The sequence below is a fragment of the Haplochromis burtoni genome, unplaced genomic scaffold (genome assembly GCF_018398535.1).
Source record: "Haplochromis burtoni strain Fernald_Lab_line unplaced genomic scaffold, NCSU_Asbu1 Contig_76, whole genome shotgun sequence".
Taxonomy (NCBI): Eukaryota; Metazoa; Chordata; class Actinopteri; order Cichliformes; family Cichlidae; genus Haplochromis; species Haplochromis burtoni.
In genome coordinates, this window is record NW_024582437.1 from 1,707,739 (window position 1) to 1,733,229 (window position 25,491).

At 43.5% G+C, this 25,491-nt stretch overlaps 1 protein-coding gene across 2 annotated transcripts in view; it reads left to right on the forward strand.

Annotated features, from left to right (window-relative positions):
* Nucleotides 1-847: 847 nt before the first annotated feature.
* The window catches only part of zfpm2a (zinc finger protein, FOG family member 2a), a 120,060-nt gene continuing 95,416 nt past the window's right edge, over nucleotides 848-25,491 (forward strand). For both annotated transcript variants that reach the window (XM_005924246.2, XM_005924247.2), the window contains exon 1: nucleotides 848-1,261. In XM_005924246.2, the coding sequence (XP_005924308.1) occupies nucleotides 1,222-1,261 (40 nt within the window). In that variant the 5' untranslated portion in view covers nucleotides 848-1,221. The remainder of the gene's footprint in view (nucleotides 1,262-25,491) is intronic.

The window sequence follows — 25,491 nt, forward strand, 5'->3', positions numbered from 1 at the left end:
TTCTTCTTCTCTCAAACAGGTAGAGTAATTGTAGGCATGAGAAGCCGCTCACATTCTGATTGACAGTTTATCAACTGTTTATTTATCAGTGGGGGAGCTCTGTTCCAGAGTCCATTTGAATATATTTACAATAAAAAAAAGAAAAGAAAAAAAATAATTGAAAAAAGTTGCTTATATTTTTTTTAAGTAATTCACCACGAGCACTTCATATGTTGTTTAGCAATTTTGATAACAAATATAAGTGTGTTAAAAAACCCAAACAAACAAAAACTGCACTGCATGTAACTTCTTTAAACTCTTGGCCAAAAGGTCAACATATTAAGGTCAGAGCATCCAAGTGCATCATGGGAGAATGAGCGGCCAAACTGAGTCGGAGTTAACCCTGGTGTGTTTCAGGCTCATTATTAAATTATAAATGCATGGCTCTCCCCTAAAAATAATCTTTAGAGTGTCAGTCTTTAAGATGACCAAAAGAAATGTAAAAAAAAAAAAAGGATAAAGGGCACTTAAATAAAGCTCGTGTAAAGCGGTAAGTAACAGAAATGTCCTCCTTCAGATAAAGCGGTAAAAATTGTGTTTGTCTGAATCAAATGATTAGTGTTTTGCTTATATTTGAACCTGTAAAGCCACACTGTGGAGGGGACCGGAGCCCCGCTTGTCTCCATCTCTGATTTTTATTTACCCCCTTAAAAAACCAAAACAAAAAGCAGGGCGCTAATTAACGGTGACGCTAATTAATAAGGGGAAGTTAAAGTAATTGTGGATCAAGTGAAGTTCACGAAGCCGCGGCTACGGTACCCGGGGAGGAACAAACCTTATCTTCAAACAAAAGCGCGAACACGCTTTCACCTCCCCAGTCAGTCCGTGCGGATCGCGGCGAAGCGCAGCCTCATCACGGAGAACGGTGCTGAGAAAGAGAGAGAGCGAGAGAGAGGGGAGCGAGAGAGAGAGGGAGGGTGTGTGTGTGTGAGAGAGAGAGAGAGAGAGAAAGCCAGAGCCAGAGAGACGAGAAAGATAAAGGAAAGACAGACGGAACGATAGACTTGTGCGTAAAAAGTACTGGTGCCCCCCTTCTGCTTCTTCTTCTTCTTCTTCTTTTTTTTCTTTCTAAATTTCCATCAGACAAAAAGAAAAAAATTCCAAACCGGCTGCTTGGATGAACCAAAACCTATCGATCTGTCAGCACTACACCTGGATTCACTGACCAGCCGCACAGCAGGCATGTCCCGAAGGAAGCAGAGCAACCCCAGGCAGATCAAACGTAAGTTTCTTTTTATTTCCTTCCCTCTCTCCGGTGTGCTGCAGCCGCCACGGCGCGTCTCCGGGCTTATTAGACTTCGCAGAATATCGCTGTGATAGTGACCACACTGGAGCTGATTCAGCAGCGCTCAACTATCGACACCCATGTGTTGCCTTGTCACGGTCCATACGCTCCGGTCTCCCTCCGCTGTGTGTGTGTGTGTGTGTTTTTTATTGTTAGTTTTTTTCAGAGGAGATGATTTCCAATCCCAAACCAACGGTTTGCTTCTCGCCGAAAAGTTTCAGCGCTTGCAAAGCAAAGTTGTAGAAAAATTGAGTTAACTGCTTGATGTTATTGCATCCCGTTATTCAGCCCCCTACTCAAGAAATGTGTGTGCATCACTTTGGCTAAATGTTGAGACTCTCCTAAGCTTTAGTAATTCAAAATTATAGGCCAGAAAGAATGAAGGTGCACCACCAGACTGGTGTAAAAGGCCAAAATGCTTTTGAATTGCATTACTAAATATATATATTAATATAATATATATAATATATATATATATATATATTAACAAGTTTACTTCATATTCATATACATTCTTCATATTTAAAAAAAAAAAAAAATGTGCACTTGTCACACACATTTATTTGCAGGTGTGTGTAAATAAATTGTCAGACTTAGATATCAGCCAGCAGTATTGATAAGTGTGCATTGTGGCAGTGCTGCAAAAGAGCAACTTTCTGTTTTAACCAAACAGAACTGTTTTCTTTGCTCTGAGGAAAGTGTGCAGCGTGCTTTACACACATTTCAGCTTTTGATGAAATTGTGTACAGCTTTTATTTGTGTTTGCATTTACCTGAGGGGATTTTAATAGCGCTGTGGAACTTCATGGCCTGCATGAATTTTGAAAAGTGTGTCGTATTTACAATGTGTAATTTTAGCTATTTAAGATATTTTTAATTAAGAGTTTTCTGTCATATATTTTCTGAATTTCTTAGATGATTTTAAAGCGCCTGAAATCATCCATTTATACACACACACACACACACACACACACACACACACACACACACACACACACACACACACACAGGCGGGTACATGGGCTTAAACACATGTTCACCTGTGAAATACAGTGGTGTGTGTGTGTGTGTTCAATTTCTCCAGTGTATGCTGCTGTTGAAATGGCAGCAGACTACATGCTGTAGTTTGTAACATGGAAGTAGGATACTGTTTTGTCGACGGTTAGACTATAAGAAACAATGGTTGTGTGCCCATATGTAAGTGTGTGTGTGTTTGTGTGTGTGTGTGTAAGACAGAGAAGACAGAGCTCATATGCATGAATTCATGAGGGCATGTGCCTGTTGGTATACACGAGCGTTTTCTGACATTTGTACAACACAGATTCAGCAACAGAAGAGATTTTGTGTCGTCTTGTTTTCTGTTGACCTTTTAAATATTTTTGGGTTAAATGCAAAAATAAATTAAAACATATATTAAAAAATAGACAAAGGGATCTGGGATTTATAAGCAACTCTAATTCTGGATTGTTCATTTAATTCCTGAACACTTACGTCACATCAGTTAATGAAAAATTGACCAGTTTAACGTGTTAAATATTTCAGTTTGTACTTTAAAGTGTGTTCTTTTAATTGTTTTGACGTATGGACCTAGTTTCTCCTCTTTAATGTTCAGAATACATCAGCTTCGCTATATCATTAACTTTCCATGGAAAATAAGCATTTTGCAGTGACATCATTTACATTTTCAAACTGTCTTCAACATCGCAGTGGTGGTGGTTGTGTTTTTGTCGGCATGCGCCACAAAATAAAAAATCAACATAAAAAAATTAACCAGAACCATTTCAAATCAACAAAGAGGCACGACAGCGTGTGACGTGACTGGCCCACTCAGTTTTTGGACCAATCCCATCGTGGCATCCGAATGTTTTTTTGTTGTCGAGCGAAGGAAGCCCAAACGCCAAGTGTGTTCCGCTTTCGTCACTGTGACCTGGCCTTTTTTTTCTTTTCTTTTTTTTTGGGCGAATTAGTATGTCATGTGTAAGATCTTGTTAATATGGAGCCAGAGTGCAGGCGTATAATCAAGCTTTTGGTTTGAAAGCAGAAAAGGTCACGAGGAGCCTAGATCCTCTCTCCCACCGCGGGAACTCTGGGAAAAAAAAAAAAGGCCGAGGAGGCACTGCACGGAAAGTCAGCACAGACAGTCATTCTAAAGGACAAAAAGGTTGTTGGGCGCAGTACCCCCCCCTCCACACACACACACACACACACACCACCTACCCACCCACCCCCTTCCTGCATACATTGGACTGTTATCTAAAATTGTGATTTATGCAGTATTTTAATATTTTGCTTATTCTTTCCCCTTGGGTGCTCTCTGAGCGGTGATAAAAAGGCGATGCTGAAAGAGCACCATTAATTTGCTCCGATGACTGGGGAGATAAGGCCAGATAATGGGAAAGATAAGCAGAGAAGATATACCATCAGAAACCCGATTATTACCATTAAAATTCCAGCCCAGCAATCTGCAGCTGGCTGATAATTCCTTCTCCGTTTCCACCACTTTGGATGATAAGGCAAAAAATAGTCACTCAGTGCTCCTTGATTAGGCTGCCTGGATATCCCGATAATACAGTGATAAATTATGTATTTTCTCCTCTTGTTTTTTTTCTCTGAAATGTTACATCTGATTTATATATATATATATTCCTCTTTCTGTATCCCCCTCCCCTTGTTGGCTTTCCAAGAAAGAGGAAAAAAAGGCCTCTATACTTTTATTGTAATAATAGTTTGATAGAAAGAGGAGATAGTGGTGAAGGTGTTTTGTGTGGGAGCACATATCAATGTTATCAGCTCATCTCCTGGGGCCAGCTGCTAGCTGCTGTTGTTTTTAGCCTTATCACCCCGTGCCAATATGCCAATAAATTGCCCGGATTGTTAGTCGTTCCGAGGCGGGTCAGGAGAATATGACAGGAATGATGAAAATATCGCTGATGCTCTGCGGATTGCGATTAGCTGCTGTAATATGATGTGTGAATTCCACCAAGCTTCTTCCTCTGTCCTCTCTTCTCCCTCCCTCCTTTTCCCTCTATGTCTTCCTCCTCCTCCTCTCCAACATCCCCCCACCCTCAGCTCTCCCCGGCTGCCGGTGGTGTCCATACCTCTATTCGTAGTGAGAGGAGAAACATTTTGATGCTTAATAGGAAGGAAAGATATGAAGAGGCTGAATTGAAACCAGGCCCCCTCAGAGTAATTTTTCTGTAAAATTGCCCCCCAAAGTTTCACGGCGTTAAAGAGGAATCTGGATGATGTAGGGAGCGTGCCTCCAACCACTGTTTATGGGAACATATTGAAGCACCCTCTGAGGCCACGCGTGGACATCTAATGTCAAATGTGCTTATTAAACTGACTTAGTGTTCTCCCTTTTTACTGCTGTCTTCCTCTGTATGGACCGTCTGAGAATTCATGTTGCCTTCCCTCTGTGCTCTTTTGCTCAGCACACGACCAGAATGAAGCACCGTACTGTAGTGATTACTGTAAGCTTGTATAGCACCTGAGTGGCAAGTGCACAAGTCCCCAGAGCTTACCACTATGTTATACTGTCATGATGCTTAATCTACTCATGCGATAGTAATCTTACACCCATAAAGCTGCACTCTGCAATAATGGTTGTAATATATTTTTCTTTTTTCCTCTTTTGTTTTTCTTTTTACCCATAATTCCTCATGGATAAAGTTGGAATAGGGATTAGTGATGCAGTGCTACATATTGCTCTCCTGGCCTATTTTCTTCCATGCATTGTCTTACTGATATAGCGTATTTGTCATTTTTCTGAGCTGTGAGACGAAACATATTTCATTTACCCGCTTGTGTGCAATTTGGTTGCAATTGTTCCTGACCTTTAACTTACTGCAAATCCAACACACTGTGCACAGAGCTTTTTGGAGTACTCTTAACATAACGCCTGCTTTTCTCAGCTAGTCGGCTTGAAACTGAACCACAGGTTCTCTGCTAGAGCTAGCAGTCTGCTTTTTATCACAGAAAGCATTTTTTCCCATCTCTGCTCTACAGTTAATCTCTCCAACTCCTTAGCATAAGGCCACTTTATGTAACGTCAGCATGCTGTTTATCATATCAGGTGACATTTCTATCTTTGAGGGGCATTTATCAGAGGCAGATTACACTAGTAAGGGATAAGGGGAGTGTTTACTGAATTGTCTGCCAACATCCTGTATCTGGATTTATGCGTATGTGTGTATGTTTGCTTGTGTATACATCGGTGCATGTACAGTATGCTTGACGAGCATGTGGTTACGCGCTCTAGCAGAAGGATTGGAGCTGTTAGCTTGATGTATTTGGGTTGCTTTTTTTTCTGTCTCTCTCGCACTAGTACAGACTCCTCATCCATATTTCCCACAACTGAGCTCAGCTTTGCTTTCTTGTATATGGAAAGCTGTGGAAGTTGTAGTATACGCTGCATTTTCACCCTTGGCCCGCAAATGCTGGCAGCTCTAGCAGTCAGATGTTTTGGGGGTGTAAAAATCAAAAAATGTTTGCATGCCAGCCTCCCTGTATATTTAAGGGTCTCCCTTTCATTGGGTGACAATCACGGCGTGTCTCTCGTGTTTCTCTTGTTGATTTCTGTCAGAAGAAGAATGGTTGTTGAATGCCAACTTTCCCTCAAACATCTGTTCCCTGCCAATAACAGCTTGCGCCGTTGCCTCGTCTTAGCTGAAGGATCCCCAATTGCCTCCTCACTTTTGACACAAAACAACAATGCAGATGAATGTCATCTCCTTTTAATGCTTTTTTTTCTCTCTCCCCGCACTCATTGTCTCTAAAGTAAAATTGCTTCTTGTAGCTCGAGAAAGTCTTTGTGCTCACAGCACTGCTGTTGCTGCTTATGCTACGGCTACAGGGAGAGGAACGCGTAGCAGCTTCCTTTATGTTGAAAGCATTGCCCTGTGATGTGTCGGATGAGCCGGGGCTGGCAGCCGATGGACTGCCGGTGCCTAATCCTGCCGTCTCTGTGGCTGTAGCCCGCGGTGCCTGGACAGCAGTGTGAAATGTGGGCAGGGTTGCTGCGAAGGTGGAGGTCACTTCCTCACACAGTTTCCTCTTTATCTTCCTCTTTCCTGAATTCCACTGCTATTATTCCAATAAGCACTGGTTCAAACTGTCACCATTGTGTTTTTATCCAGGCAAACTGACGGTCCCTGATGTGAGCGAGACGTTAATTTTAGAAATGTCCAAATCGGAACCACGTTGCACTAACGCTCCTGCCGTTCTTGGATTTCCTTTTTTTCTTTTAATTTCACATTTCACTCCTTAACCGTGTTGCTCTCCGGTTATTTAGATTTTATATCAATGATGCCCACTGAGCCCTCGGGTAACAATTGACTTTCAGCCTGCTTTAAGTTAATAGCCTTGTCTCTACCTTGTAGGGATCAATATTGGTATTAATTAATCACCATTATCAAGAGCAGGATCTAGTTCCATTTGTTGTTACATCAGCAAAATATCAATAGAGAAAGTGGACTCCCTGATCGTCATGGCAACTTCATCTCTTAGGTCAAAGAGAGTTTATCTTATCTTGCTGCTGAGAGTGGCAAACTGCTCAGGAATCTAGTTTAGACTCAAAGATCATCGATTTAAGCTTCTTCTTTTTTTTTTTTCCCTTTTCACCACCGCCTTTTTGTTTCAGGAGAGAGGGTGGTGAAAAAACCCCAACAACAACAAGAGAAAGGCAGCATTCTAATCACAACAGAGATGTAAGATTTAAATATTGATGTCCAAAGGCCATTACAGCAAAGAGGGCCTCTGGTCTCGCTGTTGTTCAAGTACGTCCTTTTAAGACCCAGACAAAGCTTTGATTATCAGAGGTGTCACCGTGGAGTATGTCTGTATAGCTGACAGTGTGGGACTGCAGCGGAGATCAGTTTCCTGCAGCCACGACCGCAGAATGCTAACAGATCTCACTCCACATCCTGGTGTTTCTACAGGCCTCAGCATACAGTGTGTTTTGGGGAAATTGCTGTATGTGAGGCTCATTATATTGCAATAATGTAAAGCTGTATTAGTGAAGCGGTGTTGATGACTGATTTAGTCTTAAGAGCATTTGTTCAGATAAAATATGAACGTTCTCAAAATATTCTCAAATGTGAATAGTGAATAGTTTCAGACTTTCTCTGTCATGTGAACAATTTTTGATTTTAGATTGTTGGTGCAGCCAAAACAGGACTTATGAGGATGTAAATGTGTACTTTTTGTGACTGCCATTTTCTTCTGTTTCCACTGGAAAGACTGAGAAGTTATGTAGATTAGGCCATAACCAGTAGAGGAAGAAGTATTATAATCTTTGAAGAAGCAATATTTTCAGGAATTGTTCTACATGGTTGTTCCATACTTTATGTTTTACTCATGGATCCTTGTGTAAGAATGTGTTTACTATCTGTCAGACGGGGAGGGTGGAACTTTCTTTTTCCTTTTTTTAAGCATGTGATGCTTTAATGTTGCCTACATTATAGGACACATTGTAACATGTGTTTTGGATGTAATGTGGATAGTAACGAGTAACCGAGTCAGCTTGAGCTTGTCTGAGGGTCTTACCTGAAATCTGCAATATTTTATCTTGGTTCATATTTTTCCAGTAAGGACCTTAACATTATTTTCAACCTGCAGTGAAGTACGAGCCTGGTTAGACATTTGCAGTGTACATACAGACTGCGGAGACTTGAGTGGCCTTGTTTGTATAGGAAGTTAGGTCTGGCTTGAGCTATTTAGGTAGCGACAGCTTGGGTGCTTGGATGTACCTCATCATGCTGCAAAATGCTCCTCAGGGTTGGAGCAGAGAGCAGGGGCACTGTCTGCTTCTTGCTTTTTTTTTTTCTTCCTCTTTTTTTGCCTCCAGGACACAATTGCCTCATTTAACATTCTCCATTTGGCCCCAGCCAAGAGGGGAAATAGCCAGGGTGAGTAAGAGAGGCCGCCACACATCATGAATTCTTCTTTCATTTAACTTGCACGGTCCCTTTTCACCTTGGTGATGCACATGGATCAGGAATGAAGATACTGCTCAATTAAGGGGATTTCCGAGGTTGCTTCTGAGGTATCGCAGTTATTTTTGCGCCGTGCCGAGGTTTTGATGTACCATTGATATGGATATTGGGTTCGTCACATTCATGTGATGCTTTGACATCTCCAGAGCTGGAAGAGAAGCAACTCTGCCACAGCAGCAGGAACTTGCCTTCTTGCCACATGCGAGAAATAAAGTCCAAGGGTGGAAACCTGTCAGTCTTCAATTCCGGGCACATAAATAACTTTTATGTGTCTATTAAGATTCTTTTTGTTTGTTTCAATTTAATTAGCTACAGCGAATCAAAACATTTTCATGGAATATGTCAAAATTGATAGCTGGGTTTTTGACTGAATCTTGGATGAGGGAAGGGAAAGAGAGTGCGCTTGGAAATGTGACTCACTCTTTTTTTGCAGCAGGCATTGTCACAGCATGTCGTCAGCAATATACAGTAAAATTATTAGCCAAAGCTGTGAGTTTGACTTGCCATTATGTAACAAAAAAATTCTTTCAGGAAATAAAACATAAATGAATGGTGATTTAATTAAAACAAAAAGGGGGTAAAAAGAATTAAACAAAGAGAAAGAGAAAAGAGAGCGCATAATGAAAGGGGATGATTTGGTGAACACCATTTCCAGAGAAGGATAGTAGCTGGCACACCAGAAAGTGACACCCTAATAGCTGTTCAGTCTAAATCTCTAGCTTGGCAGGAATTACCGGGGATGTGTTGGGAAAAGAAGCGAAGGAGGGGGGTTAGTGCGATGCAGAACTTTGCATCGGGTTGAAATGCACCAGGCTGTATAGTTAAGGGATAGGTGGCAACAGGGGATTAAGTAACAAGCTTTTCAGTTCAATTTGTACATCAGCATTTTCCCCCAGACGGACGGCACAAGACGCGCAGCATCTTAAGGGTTCGGTGGAAAATCGCTAATGACAAAGCTTTGTAAATAGATAAACAATTTGTGTCAAATATGCTGAAAATATAAAGCAAACTTCAAAACATGTTAATACTTTAAAGAGGCTGTGTTTTGATTTGCACCATCGCAAAGCTGGTTAAAGCTGTTGACAGCGCAGCTTACACATCATGTGATCAGAGGGCCGCATCTGCCGGCGTGTGATTAGCGGGGAGCGCCGCAGCAGAAGCGGGCAGGACGGGGCGATACGCTGCGGCTGGAGCAGGTTGATGACGATCGATCGCGTTTTACTGTAAAATCAGTTTTAAGAGCGAGGCCGCACGACACCGGCCAGTGACGGAAGGGACGCCACGCCGCAAAATGCGCGTCTCTTATTATCTTCAAAGCAGGCTTTGTGAAAGTGACAGAGTAAACACCCAGAGAGAAATGCAGCTGCTATTATTTCACAATCAGCCAATTTTCTTTTTCTGTGTATTTCAGAGAGCGCTTATCTAGTAATTACTAAAAACTGTTGACACTGAGCAAGTGCTGTAGCCAACTCAAATGCCTTTTTTGTCTTATGATATCAGATTGGATTTTTATCTCGGGTTCACACAATCACGCATCCCTGAAAACCAAAGATAACTGCCTCAAACTCCTTATTTCCAGCATGAGTGTCGAATTAAGAGGCTCATTTTGAAAAGCTACAATCATTACATCCTGTGTTCATTTCTGTGGCGATAATATATTTTTTTTCCCTCCTTGCTTCTGGGATGTGTCTGTGAATCTCTGAGACATACATTTGACCATAATCAAGTTTTTTTAAGCTTCAGAAACAGGATAACAACTGGGTCAGATGATAAGCTCCAGCAAAACAGGGAAGGAGAAAAAAAATCCTCCTGTGATAGACGAGGAGAAAATCTGATTGATTGATGTCTGCTGGCTTTGCCACCATCACAAGCCAGTTGACAGTTAGTTTTGGGATCAGATGATTTCACTCTTAAGATTGGGGTTGAGGGGAAGCTAGGCAAATATGAAGGACACAAAGGTCAATGGCTTCTCTCCTCCTCTCTGTATCTATCTCTCCCTTGCAATAGCTTGCTTTGACAAACTGTAATATGTTGCTAAGCTTTGTGGCAGCAGGACACATGGTCGTAGTTTGTACAGTAATATCCTATTGCCAGTAATCTCACAAGGAATGATTGAAAGTGCTGGAGGAATCTGGTACTAGCAGAGACCCGTTGACATCATCAACTGCTGTGGACTGGCACATGTCTCCTGACTTGTTTGAACTGAATTTTTCCATGGGATTGAATAAGTTAAACAACAGCTTTGACTCGAAGTGAATCTGTTATTGTAAGCGGGATCTGATAAGGTGGCACCATATTACCAGTTTGTATAGCAAAGAGGCCAAAAATGGAATCGCCGGCGAGTGTTCTTCTTTGTGGTTTCGGGGGGGAAAAAGGCGAACATGGAACGGTGACAAAGGATGATTGGATGCATATTGTAAATAAACACCCAAGTCTTTCACTACCCCCCTCCCAAACCAACCCCCTACCCCAACCTCATTCTCAGACACATCTAAAGATGTTCCATCCAATATTTCATCCGCTCTTGCTGTTTAGATCACATATCACTCGGGTTGCTCTGGAGTTGACCCCTTTGCGGCAAAAGAACAGTAACACTTGGATCAGATTTAACCAAGACAAACCCAGAATAGGCCGTAATATCGCCAGTGTTTGTCATCTTCTTCCTTTTAGCCATTGTTACCGAGCTGAAATTTAATAAGGCGGGAGTTGGGAGCCCTCGGTGATGTCTGTGATATTTAATAGGAGGCCTCAGTTCCTGCGAGGGCCCTTCTCTAATAGTCATAACAGACATGTCCATTAGCTTTGTGTGGGTCTGCTTTCAAGATCAAGGTCTCACTTGTAATGAAGTGGCTATGCAAATGCAAGTCAAATTCTACTATTGTGAATCACTTGTTTTAATCAAGTTTTCACTGAAAGAAACGCGGGGCCCATTCAGAGCCACTAACCAAACAATAAAAAAAGGATAATCCGAAGACAATTCCCATCCAAATGGAACCGGACATCATTTAGGGGAAGAGACAACAACTCTTTGTTTGTTTGAAGTGGTTGATATGACAACCTTCTTGTCAAAGACTCAGGGTGAATAAAAGGGATTTGTAATTACCATAATTATCTCTTATATGTTTTCACCTAATGATGTCCATTAAATGGCTGAGGCTTCATTTAGAGGCTGCCTTGCTGTAGGTTGGCATAGACTCATAATACAGCATGTTACATTTCACAGCGCACAAGTAATGAACTTCTTTCATCGCAGATGTTTATCGTGCAGTGCTTCTGGGGCGAAAAGCCAATATACTTCAGCTTTTTGTTACAGTTGGATTATAACAATTCTCATAGTTCCCACTTATCTTTCAAATTTTCTCTACATGTGATATCAACCCAATTGGCTTCATGTCTAAACAGGATGGCTCTCTAATCTAGACCGCTGTTCGTTTCATGTAAAACATCTCATTTTGTGGCTTAGGCTGGTGGCTGTCTTATCGTTACATAATTCGCTGCCCTCTCCGTGATTCTTCTTTGTGGCAATTTATTTAAATTCCCCCATGTTTATATATTTCCTGTCTCTTTTCATTCCGAATGATTGCCTTTCATAAGCTCAAAGGCTCATCTTCAAGACATTTGGTAACTTTACAGATATGAATTCACAGTAGGGATAAAGAAGGGGTGGGGTGGGGGGCTATTTTGATGGAGAGCAGAAGAAGAGGGAGGAGTGTTAGTGCATGTCCGTCTCTGTCTCGAGGCCTGAATCCAGAGGTTGAACTAACTCTGATCTGCAGTACAGATATAGCGCTCTTAACCGTGCACACCTCAGCAGGTACAGTGTTTGAGAGACCATGGCGGAATACGTGTGTGCTGTTCTGCTCCGGCACTAAGGCCCCTCAGTCCTGCATGTGGCTCCGCTCCTGTGGTTGCTTTGGTCTTTGTCTGCCACCTATCAGCATATCAGCAGTGTCTCTGAAGCCCAGTTGTATAATGCACCATTTATGGCTTTGTGGAGGGAGATGGCGGTCGGGCGGCGGAATAGCTCCAGGCCTTCCCTTCAGTGAGTGGATTAACGGCGGCCTGCTTTAGCGCACTCTACCGCGGTGTGAAATCGGCCCCGCTTCGCCGCCGAGACTCTCTCTCTCTCTCTCTCTCACTCTCTCTTTTCTCCCTCTCTGTTTCCTCACCTCCATGCAAAGCCTCTCCCAGCCATCTGTGAAATGTGGAAACTCTGTGTCTAAGTTGAGTTCAGATCCCATCCCCTCCGTCAAGCTGAGGCCAGGAAGCAAATGGGCAGGCAGTCGGCGGAGGGGGTTTTGCGGGTGGGTTTGGTGGGGATGAGGAGGAGGAGGAAGAGGAGGCTGGTGGTGGTGGTGCTGGGGGGGGGGGATCAGCTCACTGATGTCGTGCCGCGTGTGCAGGAACCCTGCCTGTTCTCCGCGGGCGAGTTGGAGGAGGGTCCAGGCCTGGGTGCCGGCCGAGAGATCTCTGGTTCCTGCTTGCAGGTCCAAATCCCCCCTCTGTGTGTGTCTGTGTGGAGGCGAGGTGGTGGCACAGCTCCCCTGAGCCCCTGCCCAGTCCTTTGAAGATAAGATGGTGATACAGAGTCCCTTTCGGTACGTCGCTAACCGATGGTCTTTGTGCGACACACATGCCTCTCTCCGTCGGAGCCTGCAGCTAAAACACCTATGGTCTTTACTGAAACGAATTGGCCGCACGGCCTGGGGTCAAATTAGATTATGAATGGCTGACAGAATCCTAGATCATATGTTTAGGATATTCCATTTTTTTTCACCATTTTCATGCTGATAAGGTACAGTTCTGCTGTGGCTGATATTGTATTTCTATTTGATTTCCCTCCACTGAGAAGAATCACTTTCAGAATTGTCCCCATACTCTCTGCCGCTGACTTAATTTTTTTTTTTTTTCTTTCAGTTTTCCATGGCAACTAGTTGTCATCTTAACTCTGCTGATTTCTATGCTATCTGGTGCTGTATTGCTCTTGATCATGACAGTTTTTTAAACATGCTTCTCCTCTGCATTTATAACCACATTTTGTGGCACTCACAGGCCAATTCTCCCACTTCTGGCTCTCAGCACCAGCTTTTCACAAGAGCGCCCATCATAATCAGGCTTTTGAATTATGAACTCAATATTCCCTTTACTCATTTTTTTCCTCTATCCTGTGACTTTGGGGTTCAGATCTGTGCATAATGTCTTATGATTGCATGGCATTATGGTGGTTTTGGAAAGCCAAGCGGAGGTCCAGCCACGCATCATCTTTCCATAGACAATGTGGATCTCTGTGTTTCTCTGAGCTCATCAGGGATGGGGCGTTGATTGCTTTTTGATACCCCTCCAATGTGGATGAGGTCCTGCATACATCAGCTAATTAGAATGTACTTACAGTGTGTGTGCTTTTTGTGTGACAGACCCCCACAATTGTCATCAGATCCTCAGCCCAAGTGCTCTAACCACACTCGATGAAGCCTTTATCAAATTCAAAAGAAAAGCTATACAGTGCAGAGCTGGGGCTTGGCCATGTGGGGGTGAGGGTTGTGTGAGCACGCGTGTGTGTCTGTGTCTGTGGGTTTTCATGTCAGAGAAAAACAAAACACTAAAAATGAAAAGAGACTGCACAATGACAGGAGTTATTGCAGTAAATTCGACTTTAAAAGCCTCTTTATATACAGCAAGTACAAGGAAAATCTAATGACAGCTGCTGCATGTAAGCTATAAAAAGATGAGTATGTAAGAGAAGAAACCTCCCTCCTACTGTTCCAGCCCAAGTCGAACATACTGGAGTTAACTTCATCTCACTGTAGTTATTGATGGCCGCTTTGCTAGAAGCCCTAAATGGATGGCACAGCAGTAGGAGGGAAGTTGCAGCAGCTAATTAGGCTTCACAAATTAGTGAGTGGTATCATTCTGTGCACCTTGATGATATTAGAGTTTTTACAGGGAAAGTTTTGCCATCGCCTCACTGGCTTTTTGGGCTGCAGGGTTTTTTTTTGGAAGACTGTATTAGTTAGGCGCCAACAACACCTAGTTTACCCCCTCTCTCTGCCTCACACACTCACAGACTCTCCAGCTAGTCTCACCAAATGCTTTAGCCCATGCTATGATCTGAAGGTGCTGGGGCGTCGCTATATATTTCATAAAGGCATTCTATTACACCCCCATGGCTCGTGGGGAATGGTACACTGTGGTCTAGTCCCCAGGCAGCTGAGAATAAAGTGTAGGACGTGGCACTGGAACAGAAATCTAACTGCTGTTTCTTCAGGTAATCTTGACTTGGATCTTAATTCCAATAAAGTGTTATTTTTTTTCACAGCATAAGCCAGATCCAAGCAAGAACACTCCACTCGGTATTTCTTGCAGTTACACTTTATTGAATATCATTTCAGATAAGAGGTGTAATCCTTTGGGGCGAAGTGATGTATATTGACCAGCTCAATGATAGCGATACAGTGCATGTCTCTGATGTGAAAGTGGTAAATAACGATTTGTGTCATCGGCTCAATCATATGTGGAGGAATATTGAAAACTCTCCTTATTTTTGTCAGTTTCCAACTTTGCCTGAATATTTCAAGGAATGTAGAAAGCTATGGTGGGTAGGTGCTGCACTGGTGCAGAGATTTGCTCACATGTTGTCTGCTGACAAGGTGGAAGAAGAATTCACATTTTACACAAATCCATTATAAAGGTAGTTTTCAGAAACTTTTCTGTTCAGTTCAATTTAACTCAATTTTATATATATAGCACAAAATCATAACAGCAGTCGCTTCATATTGTAATGTAAAGCCCCTATAGTAATACAGAGAAAACCCCAGCATATAGACAGCCCCTTATGAGGAAGCACTTGGTGACAGTGGGAAGGAAAAACTCCGTTTTAACAAGAATAAACATCCCACAGAACCAGACTCAGGGAGGGATGGCTGTCTGACAAGACCAGAAAACATCACTTCATCAGAACTGCCTGTGTGTATTTTGACTTTACAGCATAAACAAACTGGATTCAGCTATAAGTTGATTATCCTCTTTTCCCCCTCCTATTAGGCCCTACATTGTTTACACACCGGTGGTGAAACAGCTTTAGACAACATAACTGCAGAAACCTTCCTTGTCAAATGAAAATGGGTCTAATTTTGAAAGTAACTTCAAAATATGTTTAATTTCACAATGGAGGAAGATACATTGTATACAGTCTTGCATTAAAATGCAATCAGGAATAATAAAGCTGCTATTAGAAGTCAAACTCGAACAGAAAGTGGGGATTTTAAAAATCATTACACTGTGGTTTTATATCACCCTGAGCAGTACCACGTGAGCTGGACGTTGTGTTCATCAGCACAAACATATTGGGATGGCACAGTTTCTTTAACAGTGAGTCGCTGTGCTTATCAAGTAACTGGAGGTTTAAGTGTGATGCTATAGAGAGGAAGGCTGGCATGCTAATAATAGCCACTGCAGTCTGAGTAAAGGTTAGCTGTGTTCCACCACAGGAGATGTTTGCTTTGGTACAAATTTTCAGAATTTTTATTTAATCATGTAACTGGTTAAATTTAGTCATTTCAATGCAAAGAAGTGACTTTATTTGTGTTTGTAGAGAGCTGCTGTTACAATAATTATTAGCTTTGGCTGCCAGCCGCCAACATCAGGAGAAGCCCATTGTCTTGCTGCGAAGTGTGCTGGAGTTCAAGCAGTGAGCCAGGTCACTCGGGTCAATACCACACTGCTACAGTCTCACCTCTCAGAGTGACTGGGTTTCTTCCATCAGCAGAGAGCAGCCCTCGTTGCTCCCACACGGTTCATTTCATCAGGGTCTCTTTTATCTTGACTGCCCAGGCCCGTGACCCCTGAGCACTGATAGTCCAATAACAGTGCAAGAGAGCATCACCGGGGCATTGTGGAGACTCAAACAGAACTTAACTGGGTTAAGTTTTCTCTCCCATTAAATTTAGTGTGTGTTGTGTTTGCATGTGCGTGTGTGCGTGCTGGTGCATTGATTTGCTGACCTGCATGTGTCTCTTGAACTGTCTGAGAAAAGTTCAGTTTGAAAACTTCAAACAGAGTTTACTGGAAGGGAACATGAATGGTGACAGATTTAGCATGAAATATGTATCATGAATGAAATGCAAATTTATATTTGAAGCTTTTTAAGGAAAAAAACAAACATATAGAATATGCCAAAAGCTGCGGTGGAGCTAACACATCTAATTCTAAAACAGAAGAAAGAAAGGGCCGGCCGTTAACGCTCAGAACTGTTCAATTTCATGAGCCCGCAGAGAGGGCCGTGTTTACTTTTCTTCGCACAGAAGAAGAGAAATGAATGCTCTGGGTTGCCTGTAAAGACAAACATGAAAGGAATCACCAAGAGTTCTTTAGGCCCTTTCTCTTGTGTTGTGTGTAATGCAACTTCTTTACTGCCTAGGTAGTCTCTGCCATCTGACTGCCGTTTGAAGTCAGCAGAAGTCGACAATATTTGCTTTTCAGCAATTCTCGCCCACTGTGTCTCTCTGTTGCTTTTGAAAGTGTGACCAGTATGGAGTCTCTATCAGTTCACTTCTTGGAAGAAATGGCTCAAATTGGGCGTTTGGTTCGCTGGTGGATTGATGATGAGGTCCTTGCATATGAAGGGCTCATTGTTGTGCTGGGGGAGAATGTGATGGACAGCTACAGGTGATGGTGGCGGAGCAGGAGGAGGAGGAGGAGGAGACGGGCAGTGAAAGGGGTGGGGGGTGGGGGGGGGAGTTGGATGGTGCAGGGAAGCCAGACTGGCCTATTAGGGAGTGGCAGATAGCCTCAGCTCAGACCTGCTGGGGTGTGATCTCACCAAAGAAACCAGAACGGGCCAATCTCTGTCATAACTCTCAACCACCAAAGAAAAGAAAGTTAGAGAGACTGAGCAGAGGGTTTGACAGATAGAGAAAAGAGGAAAGTCCAGACAGCGCCAGGAATGCAAACACGTTTGTGTTAAGAAGTCTTCCCCCCCTTGTCTTTTTTTTTACCCTGGGCACAGCATCCATCCATGCATCCACTGTCTTCTGCTTATCCAGTTCAGGGTCCTCCTTTTTCCAATTTGATGAAGGAGGAAGAACATGTAACAAATAAAACATCTGACCAATCGTTTATTGACAGCTGTTAATAGTCAATCACTATGGAAGCACCAGCATCTGGTGCTCAATCTATGCTTCTTCTCCTGTGCTTCCCCTTAATCAAGCTCCCTCTATGCTCTGCCATTAAGCCGCAGAATTTAGAGGAGCAGTTCATTTCCAGTACACTGTACATACTGTTTTCCTGCTTGAGAAATTACATCCTTTGTGGATTTGAAGCACAGAGTGCTATTTCTAATGGCATTATCCAGCGGTTGCGTGTATGAAAGCCGCTCCTTCTCTCCAGTGGAGGTGTGTGTGGGTGGGTTAGAGGGGGGAGTCTGCGAGGCTGCTGAGACCCCCGGCGTTATCAGCACCAGATGCAGGTTGACTTCAGACTTTCAATGGAAGGTAAAGAGAGAGAGGAGGGAAATTAATGAGAGCCATAAAACTAGCAGGATAAATAATTAGCCAACTGGTCCTGAGATCCATCCCTTCATTTGCAGCTGCAAATAAATACCCACATGCAAAGTTTTGTGTGTGTGTGTGTGTGTGAGAACTAGCCTGATGCTGTTAGCTGTGGTTATATGCATGTTTGCTTTTTTAAGATCCAGATGTTGTCGATTTTTCTGCGTCCTCCCACCTTCATTTTTCACATGTGTCTGAGTGACAGGGTTCCTTCTGCCTTGCCATTGATAATTGGCTTGGACCAGTGGTTCCTCTAAATGTGTGAGGCACAGACAAACAAGCAAAAAAAAAAAGGTCTATTCAGCTGTCATAGCATACTTCATAAATCATCTGGATGAGAGAGTGTCATATTCGTGTCCACTTTTTTCTTGGGCTAATCAGAAGGACATAATGTTGCTTGTTTACTCAGGTCTGATGTTGCCTAGTTGAGCTTCTAAAAAAAATGAAGGAAGAGAGTGGGCTGTGAAACACTTTGCTTTGTGCAGATACTCAAAGCACATTTATGTCTAACAAGTGATGTCATCTGACTGAACTGATTGCTCCTTTGCTGTGTCCTCGTCAGGATCAAAGCTCATTTTTGCTGCATTAGAGGACACTTTGTGCCAGTGTGCTGTGTGCCGATCAGCGGTGTTTACATGCAGTTCACTCCCCGAGGATTTCGTATTATTGTTGTCACACTGTATGGAGCGCAGCCACTCGCATTGTTCTAATACACCAGCGGTAGATTTGAAAAGAGCTGAGCAATCACTGAAAGACTTACATTATCCTGCGGTCTTTGATCGCTTTTCCGTTTGTCTGTGCTAAGTAATCTTCCCCTCTAATCTCTTTCACAGATATAAATAAACAAGTAATGCTCTAAATGAGAGAGAGCACACGAGTGAGCATCCAGAGGATTATGGTAATTTGTGGATAAACAGCGGTGGTTTTTTTTTAAAGTGACTTTTCTTTATTAGAAAAGTTGCTTCTTTAAAGAAATAATCTGTTTTCAGCCCCGTAAACCCGGAGAAATCAATCAGTAAATTGTATTCTGCACGATGAAGCGATGACGTTTTCATTTACTTCTCAATAAGGTTTGCCTTCGTGAATGTTGAATTCCCCTGGGAATTATTTAGATGATCTCGATTTCCAAGCGTTTGCTCGCCACTGATTTAAAGTTCTACTGTAAATAAAAGCACTAAACAGCAAATACCTTCCAAATCAACGTGACCATATTGCAGATTGATTTTCGGACTTTGCTCTTTTTTTTCTTCTAATCTCTTCCAACTTGACATTTGGAAAGTCAGAAATCAATTATGTCTCCTTCCCAAATGAAAGGCAGAAAAAAAACTAGTATATGACTTTAAAGTCAGTCTAGCTCGCCTTTGACACGGCACATTACAAAGGGAAAGGAAAATCACACTGCATACCTGATCCATAAAAAAAAGCCTTTGAAATGGATTGCTGGGTGGGATCCAGTCTGGCACAAGTCATGGCATTGATGGCACAGCCCCTGGGCGCGCGGATACTTGGCCCGGACAAGACGGTTGCTGGGACCATATCAGTGGGCACTGGCCCATCCTCTGGGAGCTCCTAAGCCATGCTGTCTGAAGAAGAACTGATGGGGTTGGCAGCACATATGGGCATGCTACGGGGTTTATTTCAGTCAAAAACAGCCCGATGTTATCGCCTTCAGTCACCAGTGCAGCGGTATCACTGAAGCTTACAGAAACGATGGGGCATCGCAAGAAATTAAAGAAAACCCATCCTGCTGGGGATTAACTTGAAAATAGAAACTTTTTCCCTTTGTTCCACCTGCACTGCTTTTAAATCTTAGGTGCTCAAATCTAATTGTGTGCCACCATTTCCGCCCTACACGTTGTGTTCAGGTGACAATTTGTTCCAGCTAATTGGAAATGTTGCGTGGGCCCTGCCTGCGCTGAGCATCAGCCTATCATGAATGACACTGATGTGATAAACATGGATTCCACTGGCTGCCGCTGCTTTTCAAGCCAAGACAGGAAGTTGACAGCTGCAACAGTTTTCAGAAATAGTTAGTTGATAACCATCCACGGGGTAATGAAACTTCCACCTTTGATGAGAAGTTGAAACGAGACTGTTTCACTGTTGGCTTGGCAGAACATTAGACATGGCTGCGAGGCAGGCAGAGGCCGACGAGGGATCGAGCCGTTTTAATAGGGCTCATCCAGAGGTGACGAGAGCACTGCATGCACTGAACTGGAGGTGTGAGCCGGGGCTGCCAGTACATATCTTTTGTCTTTCATTATCTTTATTTCCTTATTATTTTAAATGGCCGGTGTGTGTGTGTGTGTGTGTTTTTTCTCTCCACTAGAAGCTTTTTTGATATCCATTTAGATTGGGGCTTCATTAAAAAACCTCAGACAATGGAGTGACTTCTAATTAAGAAGCGCCGCATCTGGCCCCTGGCACCCTATCCCGTTGTTCCATCTATTTTGCTGGGGAGAATTCATTTGTTTCTTAATTAAGAAAAACACCAATAGCGTGAAAAATCTGCTTATGGTACCTGAATCCTAATTAGTTAAATAGTGAGGGGAAGGGGAAAACACATTCCAGTAGCCCTAGAAATGAACTCAGAGCTGATAAAAATGAACTAACTAGCCTTGCATAAATCGAAGCTGGGGAGAAAGTGTACCATCATTATGGCTAAGACAATATGCAAACTATCTTCAAAGAAATCAAATTGCCGGAATGTTTTCATTTGCATGTATTAACCATTAACATAATGAGGAGAAGTGACATTGGACCCGGATTGTGTGTCTGTTCGGATTGATAACTCTGCTGCATCTGCAAATAGTCTCCTCTGCAAAATTATGCTAGCAGTCAAATCAGTGCTGAACTGTGGAGGGAGAGGGAGAGTGATGGAGAGAGAGAGAGACACACACGGATGGAGAGGGGGGAGAGACAGAAAGAGAGCAAGAGAGAGAGGAGAGTGGAGGCTTTTGCTTTTTTCGTTTTATCAGGGAGCTCAGTGCAAACCTGCTGCAGTGTTGAATCGGAGCCATCATCCTCTGACAGCTATCCTTAAACAGGAAGGTGCCGCGAGTCATTGTCTCTAAGGCTCTGCGGAAAGCTGCTCTGTGTGTGTTTTTGTGTGTGTGTGTGTGTGCGCGTGTGTGTGTGTGTGGGGAAGGTATGGGTTGGGGGGTGGGGGCACAGAGGATGTGCCCATGTGGCTGCTAGCTAGAGACAGACCTCGAGTGGGCACACTTCACACTCCTCACCCCCACCTCCTCCCCCTACCCCAAAACCGTCTCATACATATCGGACACATGCACGCACACGCCTGCACGCGGGGCTCGTGTGCACACGTGTCACCCCCACCAACACCAACACCGCTATTTCCAAAACACACACACATCTGAGTGCTTCCAGGATACCAAAGGCTCACTTATCTGTTCCGCAAAGACTTACCATGTCCCACATTGGTGAGTTGTGCGGGCATCCGGCCAAAACCACTGTGCCCCCCCCAACCTCCCCACTGCAGGCGTCATGCAAAACACTGAACTTGTCTTCAATATTCAAAATAATTTTTCCAACATGCTATTTCCCAGGATCAGCCTCTTAGGTCAAATTATTCAATTAAGTGTCTGTTTATTACTGATACCAAAGCTGGGTGGCGGTTCTACTTATCACCTTTTTTGCAGATTGGTGTTCTTGCAGAATACCACCATAAAGATTGCCTTGGCTGTAATTAAAATGGCACAGAGACAAATTTGGCGCAGGGCTAAAGACATGGGGAAATGAAGGAGGTAAGAGGGTGGGGAGGGGGTGGAATTGCAGGGGCTACGTTCTGTCATCCGGTTGGGAAAAAGTTGAGGATGTGCAAAGTAGCGAAATTGCCATCGAGGGCACTACAGTATGCCACAAAGGAGCAGGTAGGAGAGAAGAAACGCAGCCTTGCTGTGGCGTTGTTGTCGCCGCCGTGCGATTGCGTGGAGGGAGCGGTCAGGGAACGAGGCTGCTCTCCAGTGGGTTTGACTGAAGCGAGCAAACAGGAGTCGGCGGTTGGTTTGTATGGCAGAGCTGATGCTGTTCAGACGTCCTAAACGCCAGCCGGGCTCGCATCCATCCACGGGCCTGTGTGTTTGATGAGCTATTGGCAGGCTGTGGGGACACGTGTTCCCGTGCCTCGTGGCAAACATACCTTTCACCGTCTTTGACTCCACCAGCCTGTGTGACTTCTCGGGGAAAAAAAATATGAAAGAAATCAAAGCGCCAATAAGCTGAGGGGTGTTAAGCCAGAGAGGAAGGGGGGGGGGAGAAAAAAAGAAAAGAAAGACCTGAGCGACTTTGGATTTTGACAGAATCTTCATGTGCTCTCTGACAAAAATTTGCATTGTTATCGCAGATAACTGGTGATGTTTTTACTTGGTTGTACATTTTTGTGAAATATGTAAAACGTAAACCGAGCCTCTAACGATTCCCTTAATGACGCGGATCTCGCTTTTCTCCCCCGAATCGCGTCTTAGCGGGCTTCTCAGTGCAGAATGTCTGATATCTGAATATTAAAAGGGAGTTTCAAGCTCATCTGCAAATGTGATTTGCACATATCACACTTCTGCAGTCGTCAAGCTGCTTCATCGCCAAGCTTCTGAGCAAAGAAGGCTGGGGAGGGGAGGGACGAGGGGGGAAAAGAAAGAGAAAGATGCACATATGGGTTGCTATTGATGTATTCCATTTCTGACCTAATTTAAATCCCTGCCAACAAGCTCATATGCATACTGTACATTTGCTAAATTACAGAGTGTAAACCTTGCCTTCTCACGGAGACAGGTGTAAACATCGATGTTGTCATAATGCACCCGCAGTAAATATGATAATCACGCGATCCTGCAATAGAGCACAAAATAATTTGGACATCATTTTGATGCCTGAGGGGCCCAGGGGAATGGCCTCCAGAACGAAAGGTGGCCCATTGACATGCTATACACGCCAAGATATAATTATGGCTGCCTGTCTTTGTTCCTCCCAAGCTTCCTCTCAGAGCACTCGTAATTTGCTTGTGATATTTTGCTATTCTTTACGATTGAGTTATTCTCCGTGGACTCGAGTATTACACGGGTGTAAATGAAGATGCAAAGAACTTGCTCTCCTGCCAAATTCCAAAGTTAGGAAAGTCTAAGTTTAATATCGAGGCAGCCAAGCCGATGCCGATGGGAGGAAGTCATTTTGCAAAAGCCCGATTTGAAATTTTATTTATGGGAGGGGGTGGGGGGGGGGATCCTGACACGTGACGATTTTTTTGGGTGCCTGCCCCGAGTGTCATCTCTGGCTATCTGTGTGGGACTTTGCTGATAATAAGGGGCAACGCTAGAATATCTTTAGGGTATGCAGTGTGTCGAGCTGCGGTTTGTTGTCATGATAATCCCCTCATTTGTAATGTTGGGATCAGCAGGTTACGCCTCTCCACTTGCCTGCCATGTCAAGGCTCGGGACTGGCGAGGTGGATTGTCATTTCTGAAGCAATATTTTGACAGCGCCTTCACTTTGCTCGTACGCTGCGGCTCAAAGGTCAGAGCTGTGCCACTTCCATTTACTGTGTGTGAACACAATCCCTGAGGAGTGCAGCGCTCCACTTCTCCCTCTCTCTCTCAGTCTGACAAACACACACTCGCACGTAGTCGTTCTTTCTGCCTCTCACCATTTAACTCACTTGTTTTAGGAGATAGATGTCAGGGCTAGGCCCACACAGGGGTTTATAGTGGGTCTGAAGCTCCCAAATTGAAGGCCAATTACAACTTATAAACCTTTATAATAGAGTAAATGGAAAAAGGCAGCTCTGTTCAGTTTACCTCACTGTGATGCCTGATTTCCCTTACTGCCATCTCTCCAATTAGAGTTTCGTAAAGACAGCCACCGCTCCCTCAGTCAGCGCTGGTCTTGCCTGCCTCATATCACACACGCTGCTACGTTCTTCTTTTTTTGTAAGAAACATAGTGTGGTGTGATTGTTGCAAGTGCACAATGTCTCAATGGTGTAGCTGTCATCCATTTTCCTGTGTGCTCAGTGCCACTTCGCAGACACAGAGGCAGGTTATGTCAACCAAATAAGGCACTTGTCAGTAATACAAAAAGACATTGTTGCTGGTCCATTGTTACCTGCTCTGCCAGCTATCATATAGAAAGTGATGGAGTGACGGTGTTTTGGAGTGCGGTGGCGGCTCCAGAGCCCTCGGGGGTATTATGGGTGTAAATCTCCCTCACACAGTTCTGCTCCAGGCCAAGGAGAGCATCATCATTAGCCGGAGCAGATGGAGGGGCTTCAGCGCTGTTTTCCTCCCTCTTTGCTGTCGGACTGTATGCTGGAATCCCCCCCGGTTTGATACAATGCAGCGAGCGCATGAGGAGCAACAGCCGAGCCCAGACAATGAATGATGAAATCCACATGAAATCAGATGAAAGCTACAGTACACGCGCACATACACACATATGTACCCCAGGAGATTGATTTATCATTTATTTGTGAAGCGATGATAGCGGAGGTTTGGTTAAGTGGCGTTTCTGTGCACATGTTTGCGCACTTTTATGTCGGTGGCAGAGAAGAAACATGGAAGATGGGGCTCTGATAGTGATGCTGGTGATCTAGATCAGAGAAGGAATGTAACTGTTTTGAAAAATGAAAACATTCAATATTTTTACAGTTGGAAGATTTGGAGACTTTATATTATAGTAAATAAAAATGTTTTGGATTGCACTTTGTATATGGGAAACTTTTTGTCGAGGCTTTTTTCTCACAATTTTCTGGTCTTCTATTGGATATATGAGGCTGTTCATGTCTCGATCCCTCTGATGGTAATATGGGAAACTTTTGCATCACTATAAATCTGTAAATTGGCCATTTTTACACTGGGCTGGACGGTGGCTAGCGCCTGATAATTTACTAGAACCCAATATCAACCCGATACAGTGTAAGAGTTTACGCCTGTTTCCAAGCAAGCTAATCAGTGCAATCATTTATCAATGAGGAGTATTTATCTCCAGCAACCTAGCTCCTCATTGATGCAGTAGTATTTCACAGTGTGCTAGAGGCCTGCTATCCAGGGAGCACAAAGTATGTGTGTGTGTGTGTGTGTGTGCCTTTGTGTGTGTGTGTGTGTGTGTGTGTGCTGTCTGAAGCACTGGCAGAATCCTAATCTTCCAGCAAGAAGCTTCACATGGCCAGATCAAGAATTAGGAGGGAGGCAGAGTGGGGGAGGAAGGGGAGGAGGAGGAGGAGGAGGGGGAGAAAAAGCCCATCTCGGTCTGTGTTTTAAAGGACAGTGCTTTGAATGTCATTTGACAATTTCCTTTTAATTAGAACTAATTTACAGAAAGATGCCCACCAGCTAATCTTTACAGGATAATTAACTTCTATTTTCTTTACTTTTAATTAAAAAGTGGAAAAGATTTAGCTGATCCATAAAGAATTGTTCTTTTGAAATGTTCATCAGACTTCACACTTCTTTTGGCATTGGTAATATTTAGATCCTATCTGCTGCTCACAGCCTCCACTGAGTTATTGGAATGATTTTCTACCCCCCTTATCCGAGGTATTAAGAAGTGGAACTATCAATAGTAGAAATAGGAACCAGAGGCAAATTAGAATTGAATTAATGAAGAATTTATTGCAAA